Source organism: Eubalaena glacialis, chromosome 12, assembly GCF_028564815.1.
Source record: "Eubalaena glacialis isolate mEubGla1 chromosome 12, mEubGla1.1.hap2.+ XY, whole genome shotgun sequence".
Classification (NCBI taxonomy): domain Eukaryota; kingdom Metazoa; phylum Chordata; class Mammalia; order Artiodactyla; family Balaenidae; genus Eubalaena; species Eubalaena glacialis.
Window position 1 is genome coordinate 20,822,805 of NC_083727.1, and position 15,951 is coordinate 20,838,755.

Consider the following 15,951-nt stretch of genomic DNA (forward strand, 5'->3'; position numbering starts at 1 on the left):
CAGATTCAATGCAATCCCTATCAAACTACCACTGGCATTTTTCACAGAACTAGAACAAAAAATTTCACAATTTGTATGGAGACACAAAAGACCCCGAATAGCCAAAGCAATCTTCAGAACGAAAAATGGAGCTGGAGGAATCAGGCTCCCTGACTTCAGACTATATTACAAAGCTACAGTAATCAAGACAGTTTGGTACTGGCACAAAAACAGAAATATAGATCAATGGAACAGGATAGAAAGCCCAGAGATAAGCCCACACACATACGGTTACCTTATCTTTGATAAAGGAGGCAAGCATATACAGTGGAGAAAAGACAGCCTCTTCAATAAGTGGTGCTGGGAAAATTGGACAGATACATGTAAAAGTATGAAATTAGAACACTCCCTGACACCATACACAAAAATAAACTCAAAATGGATTAAAGGCCAGACACTATCAAACTCTTAGAGGAAAACATAGGCAGAACACTCTATGACATAAGTCACAGCAAGATCCTTTTTGACCCAGGTCCTAGAGAAATGGAAATAAAAACACAAATAAACAAATGGGACCTAATGAAACTTAAAAGCTTTTGCACAGCAAAGGAAACCATAAACAAGACCAAAAGACAACCCTCAGAATGGGAGAAAATATTTGCAAATGAAGCAACGGACAAAGGATTAATCTCCAAGATTTACAAGCAGCTCATGCAGCTCAATAACAAAAAAACAAACAACCCAATCCAAAAATGGGCAAAAGACCTAAATAGACATTTCTCCAAAGAAGAGATACAGATTGCCAACAGACACATGAAAGAATGCTCAACATCATTAATCATTAGAGAAATGCAAATCAAAAGTACAATGAGGTATCATCTCACACCGGTCAGAATGGCCATCATCAAAAAATCTAGAAACAATAAATGCTGGAGAGGGTGTGGAGAAAAGGGAACACTCTTGCACTGTTGGTGGGAATGTAAATTGATACAGCCACTATGGAGAACAGTATGGAGGTTCCTTAAAAAACTAAAAATAGAACTCCCATACGACCCAGCAATCCCACTACTGGGCATATACCCTGAGAAAACCATAATTCAGAAAGAGTCATGTACCAAAATATTCATTGCAGCTCTGTTTACAATAGCCAGGACATGGAAGCAACCTAGGTGTCCATCATCGGATGAATGGATAAAGAAGATGTGGCACATATATACAATGGAATATTACTCAGCCATAAAAAGAAATGAAATGGAGGTATTTGTAATGAGGTGGATGGAGTTAGAGTCTGCCATACAGAGTGAAGTAAGTCAGAAAGAGAAAAAGAAATACAGTATGCTAACACATATATATGGAATCTAAGGGGAAAAAAAAGAAAAGGTCATGCAGAACCTAGTGGCAAGACGGGAATAAAGACACAGACCTACTAGAGAATGGACTTGAGGATATGGGGAGGGGGAGGGGTGAGATGTGACAGGGTGAGAGAGTGTCATGGACATATATACACTACCAAATGTAAAATAGATAGCTAGTGGGAAGCAACCGCATAGCACAGGGAGATCAGCTCGGTGCTTTGTGACCACCTAGAGGGGTGGGATAGGGAGGGTGGGAGGGAGGGAGATGCAAGAGGGAAGAGATATGGGAACATATGTATATGTATAACTGATTCACTTTGTTATAAAGCAGAAACTAACACACCATTGTAAAGCAATTATACTTCAATAAAGATGTTTAAAAAAAAAAAAAAAGAAAAACATGGCAAAATAGAACAGATTAGTGTTTCTTAACTCAGGCTGCATAAAAAATTGAGCTGGGGAGTGTTTAAAAAGTAGGGATGCATGGCCCCCACTCTTGCTACTAAAGAGTTGCTATTTACAGACACAGAGAACAGACTTGTGGTTGTCAAGGGGGAAGGGGGGGAGGGACGGATTGAGAGTTTGGGGTTAGCAGATGCAAACAATTATATATAGAATGGATAAACAACAAGGTATTACTTTATAGCACAGGGAACTATATTGCTAATGGAAAAGAATTTTTAAAAAAGAGTTGGTATATAGAACCACCAAACTGGAGCCTTAAAACAAAATACATATCAAAATAAAATTCAGATGGTTTAGTTTTTACATGTAAATTTTAAATCAAGCAAAATTGTTTTAAATATATATATTTAATTACTCTCACAATGAAAAGGTAATTTATATGCATATAAACAAAATGAAATTACAAAGGAAAAGACATAAGATATAATTATAGAAAATTAAAATTTCTATATGTCAAAAAACACCATTAACAAAGATAAAGGGTACATGGAAAGCTGTGAGTAATTAAGCAATGAACAAAATATATGAATGGCTAATATTCTTAATATAGAAAAAAGCTTTTGCAAATTAAGAAGTAAATAATAATACTATGATAGAAAAATAATCACAGAACATGACCTACCCATTAACAGAAGAAATAACACTGGTGCCAATAAACATATGTAAAAATATTGAAATTTTGCTGATAATCAAAGAAATGAAAATCATATTGAGATGCAATCCATCACTATACAATTGGCAAAGGTCTAAAAAAAAATCTGTCAATGTTAACAAGGGTTCAGTAAGAAGGACACTTTCACATATGCTGTTGGCAGAGGTATAACGACCAATACTGTGATGCAATCTAGAGCCTTAAAATGTTATTATTTTTTAACAAATTAGCCTTCATCTAATAATCAAGTCTAATTAAAGTCAGAAGTATGCATAAAGCTGTATGTAAGAGGATATTCTCTAAATGTACAGAGAAGTTTTTAAAAATTCATACAAAGAAATACACCAAAAGATTATTATAAGTTACCTTTCCAAGGATTGTATAATTACGTGAAATATGTAAGCTAAAACAAAAAAAGAAGATGAAGAGCACCATGCCTATTTTTGTGTGTATGTCTCTAAGGTTTTCCGGTATATTTTTCTGTGTTAACATTACTCTTACACTGTAATTCATATTGAGCTATTTCACATCATACTTGACTTTCCATACATACACAGCTATCATCAAAAGTCTTACCAATTTTTGTTTCTACCTGTTAATAGGTCTGGTCAAAAACTAGAAAGAAGGAGGCTCAAAAACATTCTATTAAACAGAAGGTTATTTTTTTAAAAAAGCCTTTGGGGTTATATATGGATTCCAATTATCTGTGGCTGTCTCTGCTCTTCACTCACATTAATCATAAAGTGTGTGGAGAAATTGAACATTACTGAAAATCCTTTTCAAGATTTTTAAAGAAAATGGACACTATTCGGATACTAAAAATTAAAGGTGCTTCCTTTTCTCCATTGTATATGCTTGCTTTCTTTGGCATAGATTAATTGTATGTACGTGGGTTTATTTCTGGGCTCTCTATTCCATACCATTGATCTAAATGTCTTTTTCTGCCAGTACCATACTGTAATGATTGCTATAGCTTTGTAATATAGTTTGAAGTCAGAGACCATGATACCTCCAGCTTTGTTCTTCTTTCACAAGACTGCTTTGGCTATTCAGGGTCTTTTGTGGTTCCATACAAATATTAGCATTCTGTGTTCTAGTTCTGTGAAAAATACCATGGGTGTTTTGACAGGGATTGCACCGAATCTGTAGATTGCTATGGGTAGTATGGACATTTAACAATATTAATTCTTCCAATCCATGAACACAGTATACCTTTCCATTTATTTGTGTTGTCTTCACTTTCTTTTATCAATGTCATATAGTTTCCAGAGTACAGGTCTTTCACCTCCTTGGTTAAATTTATTCTTAGGTATTTCATTCTTTTAGATGCAAAAGGATTGCAAATGGGATTTTTTTCTTAAAGTTCTCTTTCTGATAGTTTGTTATTAGTGTATAGAAATGCAACCGACTTCTGTACATTAATTTTGTATACTGCAACTTTATTAAATTCATTTATTAGTTCTAGTAGTTTTTGGTGGAGTCTTTAGAATTTTCTATGTATAGTATCAATCTCTTCAATAAGCAGTGTTGTGGAAACTGGACAGGTACATGTAAAAAAATGAAGCTAGACCATTTTCTCACACCATATATGAAAGTAAACTCAAAATGGATTAAAGACTTAAGTGTAAGACCTGAAGCCATAAAACTCCTAGAAGAAAATACAAGCAGTATGCTTTTTGACATAGGTCTTAGCAATATTTGGGGGGATATATCTCCTCAGGCAAGGGCAACAAAAGCAAAAATATACAAATGGGACTACATCAAACTAAAAAGCTTTTGCACAGCAAAGGAAACCATCAATAAAATAAAAAGGCAACCTACCAAATGGGAGGAGATACTTGCAAACAATATGTCTGACAAGGGGTTAATATCAAAAAATATATAAAGAACTCACACAACTCAATATCAAAAAATCAAATAATCCAATTGAAAAATGGGCAGAGGACCTGAAAAGACATTTCTCCAAAGAACATATACGAAAGGCCAATGGGTACATGAAAAGATGCTCAACATCACTAGTCATTAGGGAAATGCAAATTAAAACCACAATGAAACATTACCTCGTACCTGTTACAATGACCATCATCAAAAAGACAAGAGATAACAAGTGCTGGTGTGGATGTGGAGAAAAGGGAACCCTTGTACACTGTTGGGGGGAATGTAAATTGGTATTACCACTATGGAAAACAGTATAAAAGATACTCAAAAAATCAAAAATATAACTACCCTCTGATCCAGCAATTCCACCTCTGGGAATAGATCCAAAGGAAACAAAAACACTAACTTGAAAAGATATCTGCACCCTCATTTTCATAGCAGCTTTATTTACAATAGCCAAGATATGGAAGCAACTTAAATGTCCATCAACACATGAATGGATAAAGAAGATATATATAAGAATATTACTCAGGCATAAAAAGAATTAAACCTTGCCATTTGCAACAGCATGGATAGACCAAGAGGGTACATGCTAAGTGAAATAGGTCAGACAGAGAAAGACAAATACTGTATGTTTTCACTTACATGCAGAGCCTAAAAAACAAAAGAAACAAATATAGCAAAACAGAAAAATACTCACAGATACAGAGAACAAACTAGTGATTGCCAGAGGGGAGGCGGTAGGGGGAACAGGTGACATATGTGAAGAAGGATTAAGGGGTACAAACTACTAGTATAAAATAAATGTCACAGGGTTGTAATGTACAGCACAGGGAATATAGTCAATAATATTGTAATAACTTCATATGGTGCATAAAATGTAAAAATATTGAATCACTATGCTGTTCACCTGAAACTAATATAATATTGTAAGTCAACTATACTTCAATAAAAACAAATAAATAAAAGTGCTTCCTTAATTATTAAAATATTATATATTACGTTGCAAATGATCATGTATATGTGAGCTGATTCTTCTTTAAGGAACTACCTCACACTTTATTAAACAGGGCCTATTACAAGGATTTGAAACATATCCTCACTAATTTTAATGCACATATGAACTTATAGACCTTTTTAAAAAATTAAATATTAATTTAAACATACCCTTTACGATCATTGTACATTCTATTAATTCTGTCCCATTTTGCATTCAACTGAGTAAGTGTATCCCGGATCTGAATGGCTTCAGGTCCAGAAGCTTCGAGGATAACATCTGGTTGTTTTTCATGAATGATTGCAATCTGCTCTCCGAGTTTGTCCAGTTGGTCTTTGATAGTCTATGAATATATTGTCATACGTTAACAAAATCCAGCAAAGAGATAAAAGAATGGAATCACAGGAGGCCAAAAATTTATACTGAATAAGTTACTTAAAAATAATGAGACATCATAATTGTTGCTTATCAAAACTGGAAACTTTTTAAAAAAAATAATACCCTGTATTGGCCAAAGCCTGAGGAATGTTACATAATATCCTAATGGTGGGAAAAAAATCCTCACAGATGTCCAAAGTGGCATTTGTACAGGACATATAAAAAGCTTCAATAACATTCTGTAAAGGTAATGAAGTGTTTGAAGCTAGAAATTATTTATATTTTCAAATACCTAATAATACTAATTTAAATGACAGAAATGAGCTATCAAACCTATCAACTCTAGCAATTTTATTGTGACTTGATATATAAATGCAATCAAATTATATGAAAGAGTCTTGATATTAGTTTTGTGAATTAACTGAAAACTTTCAGATCCCTAGTTAACTTACAATCAACATGTCATTCCATACCCAACCACTAGCCAATCTTAAATCGTTATAGGTGGCAAGATAAATGTCAACGTTTTACATCAAATGACAATCAAGTTTACGAGAAAGGAATATGGTTTGTGCATGTGTTTGATTTTAAAAAGTCTCTGATGTTGCAAAGCATTAACTGTGCATGCTTAAAAATCCATACCTACTTTTAATAAATTAAAAATTTTGACAGTATTTCATTGGTGGATATAGGAAAAGTTTATTTTTCATACAAATTATTAATTCCTTGGCACAAATGTAAAAGGTTATGGATAATCTAAGTAGGCACAATGACAAATTCCTTGCTTTATTTCTACATCAACTGCAGCTATTCAAATGCAGTGTCTGGATATTTACCTTCAGAGAATCTTCCTGAAAAGAGAAGTCTTCATAGACAACAGAGCTTAGTTCTGGAGTATTAAGTGATAATTCAACATCATCCATGGAAAGTAAAACTTTGTTAATTTCAACCAGATAATCTGTGGGGAGAGGTGGTGAGCTAATTCCAGAAGCAAGCTGACCTGTTCTCTGTTGAATAGGGATTGCCTGTAAAGACATGAATAATAATAACACACATCTTTTAAATTATTCCCACAATGAATAGTAGCAAACTGAGAACACAAAAAAGAAACAAAGAAAAAACACTACTTTGTGGAGAAATTCAATACCATGAGCAAAAATTTAAAAACTTGTTTTAATTTTTTAAAATTTCCCTGCACTGCTATAGAAACCATTAACAATCTCTATTTTAATTTTCATCTGTAGCCTGTTGTTAAAAGGCTTAAATAAGCTGTTAATGCTTGAAAGGTTTTTTTTAAGACTTAAGCCACCTAAACTCATTTAGCAAACAGGAAAACATAACGACTCCTTTCCTAAGTTACTGAAGAAATGAGAATATGCTGCAAATCATAAAATTCTGTATGAAGTAAAAATTTTAATACCATTATTATTTCACCTTTTTTTAAAAAAATCTCACAATTAGATTAAACACTTCTGGGCCTCACTGGTGAAAAAGTAAGTAAGTGAAACATGTATTTGTAACGTAACATAACAAATGCAGTAGGGGGTTTAATTAAAATAATATCCAGGCAATTCAGTATATAATCTTAACCTTTGAGAACAATATTACAAAACATGAATATCCTACATAAGATGATAGATTCTACCATGCTAAATTCAGGCGGATTCTAAACTGAGTGGATAACTTATTTACCCTAGCATAGTATTTCCTGTATCCTCTAATCAGAGCTTTCTAAACAATAAAGTGCTCTCTGGGATGGGCCACTCGCCCCTGGGTTCACATCCTTTAAGCCTTGATGGCTACCATTTAATAATTGCTGCCTACTGCTTGCAAATGGCCAAAGTACATCCACTCATGAATTAAGTGGATTTCCTTGACACTTTCACCATATTCCTATATTGAACTTCTGAAAAATGATATTCCTCTGTAAACTCAGATGACAGTGAAAATGATCATAAGTACATGTTCACTGAGTTAGTGACCCTGAAAATGGTTACAATTCCTAAATGAAACCAATACCCAAGATTAACAACACTGAGTGAATAATATGTTGTTGAATCTCGAGGTCTGCATTTCTTTGTCTCCTAGAATTTCATAAACTATGACTTTCACCAAATGATGGGCAGCCCTGGATAGCCAGGTGAGAAGCAAGCCTATTGATTTCCTGACTTCATCCACAGGCTTGTTTATACTTGACACTAATAATAATTTTATTATCCTAATGCCACACATTCAAATTTTAGTCAGAAAACATTTCTAGGTATTTAACTATACATCTAAGAAGGCAAACTATATGCTATATTTTAAGCAAATATAAAAGAATGCTGAATGTGTTCACCCAGGAACCAGTTTTAATAAAAAGATATGAAGTATTTCTTAATAAAAAAATTGTTTTAAATTTTTTCAGATTTTAATTTTAAATAGCCCAATTTTTTGGCAGATCACAAAGGGAAGCTCAATTGTTCTTCTTCTTAACTTTAAGGAAAAAGAAAAAGACACAAAGAAAGTATTTACAGGTTGAGAATTCATGTCAAAGGAGTAAAAAAACTGGGACCTGTTCTCCTACTTGGCTTTCTCATCTATCAACCAGGGTCTTGCTCAGACAGCCTCTGTTTTTCTAAGACCAAAAAGGACCCTAGGCCTCCAGCTATTTGAAATGTGCTTGTAGGACATTCAACTTTATAGTACTTTCCTCATTAGCATCACTAAACATCATACACCAGGTTTTTTTTTTTTTAGTCTGCTCTGCCTGCTTACTGGTGAGAGCCACTTCTATACCATAACAACCACTACAAGGCCAGGAATTTTGTGCTGCTTCTTCAGTTACACAACAGAGTGTCATTCTGCAAGGTCACATGTATCTGAGTCTTGAGGGTGAACTGGGGAGGTCAGTAGGTATTGTAAATAGAAAGTCCCAATGGTTTTTTTAAAAAAATCACATTCATTAATACTGTATTTTTCTATTAACACTATACACATAATCTAGGCTTCCTGAGCCTCCATACTCTTGCTGATGCAGCAAGTCCATTCAAGATTCAAATATGTGCTTTCTATATTCCCAAAATAGATTTTATCCCAAGACAGTGATCAATCAAAATGCCCTAGGAGAAAAAAAAAAAAGTGTCCTCAAGATCTGACCCAGACTTTACTTCTGGATAATTTTATTTTTAAAGAATTCATCTAGGACACAAAGATACAGATATACTACAAGGTAGCATTAAATGTTACATGATGCACCTCATGTCATACAGCAACCTAAATTCCAGATAGATTAAAAAACTGATTTTAAATGACACTTTACAAAAATGTTCTCAGTTTTGTTTTTATCAAACCATAGGGAAAACTTGGAACAAAACTGAGTTGAACATTGCCAGCTCTCTGGAGGATGAGGACTTTTTAAGAAAATCACAAAGGAAAAACCTAGCCATGTGTGGCTAAACAAAAATTTTAAATGGTTGTATATTAAAGGTAAAATAATTAGAAGATAAAAATCAATAAGGTGATACTTTTTATAGCAAATATGACAAGAGGTTAATATCTTTATTTATGAAGAGCTTGTGCATATTTTAAAATAGTAATACCCTAGTAAACAAATGAGAAAGGGTCATTCAATATATATTTCAAATAAGAAAATGAGTCCTTTTTTTAGTTGAAATAAATTCATAATTCTTAAGAAGCCACCTCTATCACTTTGTAGCAGAAACCATGTGAAAGGCAGTCAATGAAAAGGAAAATGATATGCATGAGCCCTTCTGTACCCTCAAGGGAGGCTCTGGAGGTACTTGACCTGAGGAACTATTTACATCAGCGGTCCACAACCTTTTTGGCACCAGGGACCAGTTTCATGGAAGACAATTTTTCCACGGAATCGGGTGTGGGGCGGGGATGGTTCAGGGGGTAATGCGAGCGATGGGGAGCGATGGGGGGCGGCAGATGAAGCTTCACTCACTCACCCGCCGCTCACCTCCTGCCGTGCGGCCCGGTTCCTAACAGGCCAAGGACCACTACAGGTCTGCAGCCTGGAGGTTGGGGACCCCTGATTTACATGATAAATATGGGACTGAAGAGAAGGAGGCACTGAGGACGGATGTGATTTTGACTGAAACAAATTTAATGTCCCTGCCCTAACATAAACTAGGGACTTTGATTATGATGTGTCAACGTAGGCTCATCAGTTGTAACAAATATATCTCTCTGGCGCAGGACATTGATATCATGGAGGAGGCTATGTGTGTATTGGGGGTGAGAGGACAAGGGGTATGTGGGAACTCTTTGCTGTGAACCTAAAGCTGCTCTAAAAAATAAAGTCTGTTTTTAAAGAACAAAAACAAAAACAAACAAGATATTTCATGTCCCTTCTCAATAGTCTTTGGTTACCCACTGCCTGTCACCACCTTCCATTTTCTCTCTCTTCACCAATCTCCACCATTTCTCCTCTCTCACTCCTTTTCTCATTTCCAACCTGAATTCATAAGGAGGTTAATCCAAATGAAAACTAACTGAGGGGCCTGTGAAAGAATTTTTTCAGCTAAAAACCTTCTCATGCTTTTTGTCAGTGCACACACCACCCAATCCTTCCTATGCCCTTCCCCATCTCCTCCCGTCCATATAAATTTTCTCAAATCATTCAACAGGGATAAAATATTGCTCATAGCATGCAGTAGCTCATTGCCCACCTAAAAGAGAAGAAAAGAAAAGAAAGGAAAGGAAAAGGAAGGGAGGGGAGGGGAGGGGAGGGGAGGGGGGTGGGGGGGAGGAGAGGGAAAGAGTTCTGTAAACTGGTGGTCCTCAATGCTGACTGCACATTAGAATCTTCTACAGAGTATTTTTTTTCAAGGGCCCACACCTAGGCACAACCTGAGAGATTTTGATATAACTGGTTTGAGGCTCGATTTCTTTTTAAGCTCTTCAAGGGATTCTAATGTTCACAGTTAAAAAACAGTTTTAAAAACTACAGATTTGAAGAAGTATATGTGTTAACGAAATAAGGACAAAAAAATTTTTAATGTTTTAAAATAATTTTAATTACAATAACTAATGCTAGTGAAACCCAAATGAAACAAGTCTATAATAGTATATGTTAGTACTTTTGAAAAACAAATTTATTTATGTATTAAAAGTCTAAAAATTATTTCTATTGTGGACCATTAATGATTTCTGATTTGGGACCCAAGTTCCAGAGAAGAAAGATACTTTTAAAAGTAACAATTAAACAAAGAACTATAATATAATCTGAAAAATGTTAGAAATAAAAATGGAACCGAGTCTTAAAAGACAACACATTTTTCAGGTAAAATAAGAAGATAAAACCCACACCAGGGAATAACAATGAAATTAGCAAGATTCCAGAGGTGCTAAGGCACCAGTATGTTGGCATAAGGTAGAGAAAACCAGTATAGCTATACTGCATGGTGAATGACAGTGAATCAAAGAGGTAGCCAGAGGTCAAAGCGAAGCCTCTATATACCATTATTGTGACAAACCTTGCACTTAAAGCTTTTTCTGCATTTTTCAATCTTTTCCTGAACAGGTTCTTAGGGAAAGGAATCATATGATCAGCCATGACTTTGGGGGGAATAATGCTGAGAAAAACACAGAAGATGGGCCGGAGTTAAGAAAAACTGGACTTAAAAACCAACTTGGGGAATATCTAATGGGTGAAAATCATAAGAGTCTGATTTATGGAAAGGTTAGTAGACTGAGGAAGTTAAGTTACTCTCCCAGGGTCATATACAAGTAACTGGTAGAGCCGTATCTAACTTCAGGTTCAGACCTGTACCTACTTCATTCGGACCTAATGGTTCTAATCCTTCCTCAATGTGGTGTGAGGAACAGGAAATGACTGATAAGATTGTGAAGTTTTTACCTTGAGAACTGGGTAGTTTTTATAAGTAATAACTAAGATAGGGAATAAAGCAGGAAACAGGTTGGAGGAGAGGAGAGAGGGCTAGTTCAGCTTGGGACCTGTTACAAGGCTGCAGTACAAACAGACAGAGAGAGCCAACAGGCACCAAGCCGAGAAACCTGAATCTTCTAGTAGATTCCAACATCATCAACTAAAACTGGTTCTAGAAGGATTACCTAAGTACAGACCTCTGGGGAACACCAGCACATTTACAATGCAGCTGCAAAGATGGCTATTGAAAAGGGAGCTGGTGGTGAATCTTTTCCTAGAATATAAATCATATTTTATCAATTTCACAAATTTAGTTATTTGTAAACTAGAAATTTTTTTTAATGTGGTCAAGACCTCCACACATAAAATACAGAACTGAAGGAGAAAGTCACTCCTCAAAGGTTTAAAACATTATCAGAAATCCAAAAGAGATGTCCAATAATAAGGTTTTATGTTTCTATTTTCTGTGAGTCTCGCCTCATCCAAAAATATGAACATATCTAGCAATACACACGAGAAAGGAGAAGGAGATACCATTCCAACTGGTTTGTTTTGAGATGTCATTGAATGCAACATCACACTTCTCAATGGCAAGAGCTGAAAAAGTTATTTAAGTGGAACAGAGACTCTCCCATGACAATACCTTAGTTTTGTTGTATCTTGTGTGCAAAAGTAGTAACTGCAAACGGATCTTTTCTTTCTTATTATCCTCCATAGGTTGATGTAACATTTGTTCTCCTCTTTGTAGAACTTCCTCAATCTGGGCTCTCTCCTCATCCATCTGAATGTTTAAAAGATAAAAATTACTCAAAAGAAAAATGCACAGGGTCACTTACTATCAGTTCCCAAGCAGGAGAACTAACCTACAAAGTATAGTATAAGTCAACATATGTTTATCTGAATGATATACAACAAAAATTTATGTTTTTCTTAAAATATTTCATATATGAAGTTAAAATAACTCATAAAGAATGCTAGTTTAGCAGAAGTTAAATAGCACTAAGATAACACTACCTTTATAGTCAGAAAGTATGTCTATTTTTTAAGCATTATGTAAATCACGTGACAAACCTTACATTGACACTCACCAGAAAGTCACATTTAAATCTGTTCTATCATGTTTGGCAGATATTTGGGTAAACATCATTAATGTAAAAATATAATTAACAGAGAAGAAAAGTGAGAACACCACGGTTTTGAAAATCTGCTTGAGCCAACCTTTTCATCTTCATCACTGGATTCCAAGCGCTTTTCTGTAACTTGTAACATATTTTCTATATCATTTTCTAATTTTTCCAAGTCAGAGAAAGGCACACCAGCTTCAAATGCTTCAGTGGTGACCAGATATTGGTATGATAATGGTTCCTGGCCAATCAGCAACTGTAGAAGGAAAAATGTTCTTTGAAAAGATATTCTTGTTTGTAGATTTTTGCTGGAGAGGGTGTGGAGAAAAGGGAACCCTCTTGCACTGTTGGTGGGAATGTAAATTGATACAGCCACTATGATGAACAGTATGGAGGTTCCTTAAAAAACTAAAAATAGAACTACCATATGACCCAGCAATCCCACTACTGGGCATATACCTGTAGAAAACCATAATTCAAGACGAGTCATGTACCACAATGTTCATTGCAGCACTATTTACAATAGCCAGGACACGGAAGCAACCTAAGTGTCCATCGACAGATGAATGGATAAAGAAGATGTGGCACATATATACAATGGAATATTACTCAGCCATAAAAAGAAACGAAATTGAGTTATTTGTATTGAGGTGGATGGACCTAGAGTCTGTCATACAGAGTGAAGTAAGTCAGAAAGAGAAAAACAAATACCGTATGCTAACACATATATATGGAATCCAAAAACAAAAAAAATGGTTCTGAAGAACCTAGGGGCAGGACAGGAATAAAGACGCAGATGTAGACAATGGACTTGAGGACACGGGGAAGGGGAAGGGGAAGCTGGGACGAAGTGAGAAAGTGGCATGGACTTATATATACACTACCAAATGTAAAATACATAGCTAGTGGGAAGCAGCCACATAGCACAGGGAGATCAGCTCGGTGCTTTGTGACCACCTAAGGGGTGGGATAGGGAGGGTGGGATAGGGAGGGTGGGAGGGAGGTGCAAGAGGGAGGTGACATGGGGATGTATGTATATGTACAGCTGATTCACTTTGTTACAACTAACAGCAGCAACTAACACACCATTGTAAAGCAATGATACTCCAATAAAGATGTTAAAAAAAAAGAAAAGATATTCTTAACTTGACCTTTCGCCATTTAATCAGTGTCAAGAAAGAACTCGCATTTATTTGAATTGACTTTAATTTCATTCATTCCCACAGCAATAATTTTACCAACTTGGGCTTCTCTGATTACCCATGTTCTCCGAACTCCAGCCAGGGATGTGAACTGGTGTGCAAGTGACTGTGGCTGCCTGGAGTGGGAGGAGGGTTCTGGGACCACAGGCGAGCACAGCAGGAAACAGTGCCATGATCCAGAAGCTATCCCTGCCATGGCCACAGAGAAGAAGAAAGGCCACTACCTAGTAGAGGGACATCCCAAAGAATGCCTCCCAGTTAACTTTCCCCAGTACAACGCCCCTTGGATTTTGATACCGAAACTTCGAAAAAGTACGTTTCTCAATGCAGTATTTTCAGACAGTATCTATATAGAAAGCCTTTACATCAATATTTATGTGCCTAAAATCAATGTAACAAATTTAATAAAACTAAATGCAGGAAAATAACATGCAGTGTTGGCTGAGCGTGGGGAAGCTAGCAATCTCACACTCTGGTTATGAACGTATAAATTGGCACAAACTTACTGTAGGAATCTTTGGAAAAATCTATTTAACAGCATTTATAGGTACAACTTTCACAACAATATCAAGGAATTCTAAGAAGTGATCCTAAGGGCATACTAAGAAATGAACAAAAAGACATGCATAAAAGAATTTTAACAATACAATATTTATAAAAGTGGAAAATTGACTTAGAATATTATAACAGATCATTTAATTGAATAGCTGTTAAAAACCTTGTCAGAGGAGAATATATAAAACAATATAAAATTTTTGATATTTTAATATCACATACACATGAGTAAGAGTGGATATGTATGCCAAAACGTTAACAGAAATTATTTATGGGGACAACAATAATTTTCTTTGTACTTTCTCTCACTCCATCTCCTATGTCTCCTGCATTACTCTTTTACATATGTAGGAAAAATCTCCCATAGATCTATTGAAAAGAATAAGTGAGCTTAGGTCAGAAGGTAAGGAAGTAGGGTCAAGGCTAAGGAAGACAAAAGTTAAAGCAAGATTTCTGTTGTTTTCTTTAAGTTGCAAATAATCTAAGTATATTCACAGGCTATGAAAGATTGTTTGGCCTATTATATCAAGTACTTCAAAACAAAGCAAAGTTAGAAAATATTTACTTCCTGCAAAAAAGATGGTCCTTCCTCTCATAATTTCAATACTTTGAAACCTTTTCTCTAATGGGTTATTTTCTTTAATACTAATTTCTTATATTCTCTCCTTCATATGCATAATCAAAACAAATAAGAACAAATGCTCCAAAGTGATAAAATCATTTTAATTTAAAAATTCTTGATATATATACCATATAATTATCTATCACGTAGCTACATATCTATAAGAAAAATAGTTTTATATAAAAACATAATTGCTTACTTTGGCACTTTTGATGTGTTGAGAAACCTTTTCAAAGTTTCTATTCAACTCAGCTAATTTTGGTTCTACAAGCTCCTTGCTTGAGCCTCCACGTGCATTCATCAAAACAACAGCTTGATCACGGACATTTTCTACTTGGAGATTAGCATCATCCAGCTCAGAGAGTAAACGCTAATTGTAAGTAAAACAAAATTATCACATGGGAAAAATCAAAACCAAACATGGGTGTAATGCTAACTTGGATGTAAAGGTAGTTTAAATAAATGTCTGAGATTCCTAGTTAGAGATTTCAGCACCATCAATTTGAATAAGAGCTGTTCATACATTACGACTCATTCATGTTACATGGGAAGCATTTTCGATCACTACCAGATTGGATAAAACTTTATTTTATGATTGAATAGTCTATAAGATTTATTGTGTCATTTCTTCAACCGTTTTATTCTAAGAGTTGCAAAGCTTCTTGAGGCTGAATAAAGGAATAAGTGGCAAGGAGTAGACTGTGACTTCTTTTCCCCCTAGAAATACTATTTACCACCATCCCCCTTCCCTTGGTGAAGGTGAACTGATTTGGAAATTAGTTGAATATTATCATTTAGTTTTTAACTAAAATATGCAACAACATTATGCAGTTTCCTCAAGCTAATTT

The 15,951-nt window shown here is 35.1% G+C and overlaps 1 protein-coding gene across 7 annotated transcripts in view; it reads right to left on the reverse strand.

Annotated features, from left to right (window-relative positions):
- The window catches only part of UTRN (utrophin), a 519,047-nt gene that overhangs the window by 296,268 nt on the left and 206,828 nt on the right, over nt 1-15,951 (reverse strand). For all 7 annotated transcript variants that reach the window (XM_061207128.1, XM_061207126.1, XM_061207127.1 and 4 more), the window contains 5 exons: nt 15,303-15,473; nt 12,819-12,980; nt 12,244-12,381; nt 6,541-6,729; nt 5,497-5,669 (listed from right to left, as the gene is read on the reverse strand). In XM_061207128.1, coding sequence (XP_061063111.1) covers nt 5,497-5,669; nt 6,541-6,729; nt 12,244-12,381; nt 12,819-12,980; nt 15,303-15,473 — 833 coding nt within the window. The remainder of the gene's footprint in view (nt 1-5,496; nt 5,670-6,540; nt 6,730-12,243; nt 12,382-12,818; nt 12,981-15,302; nt 15,474-15,951) is intronic.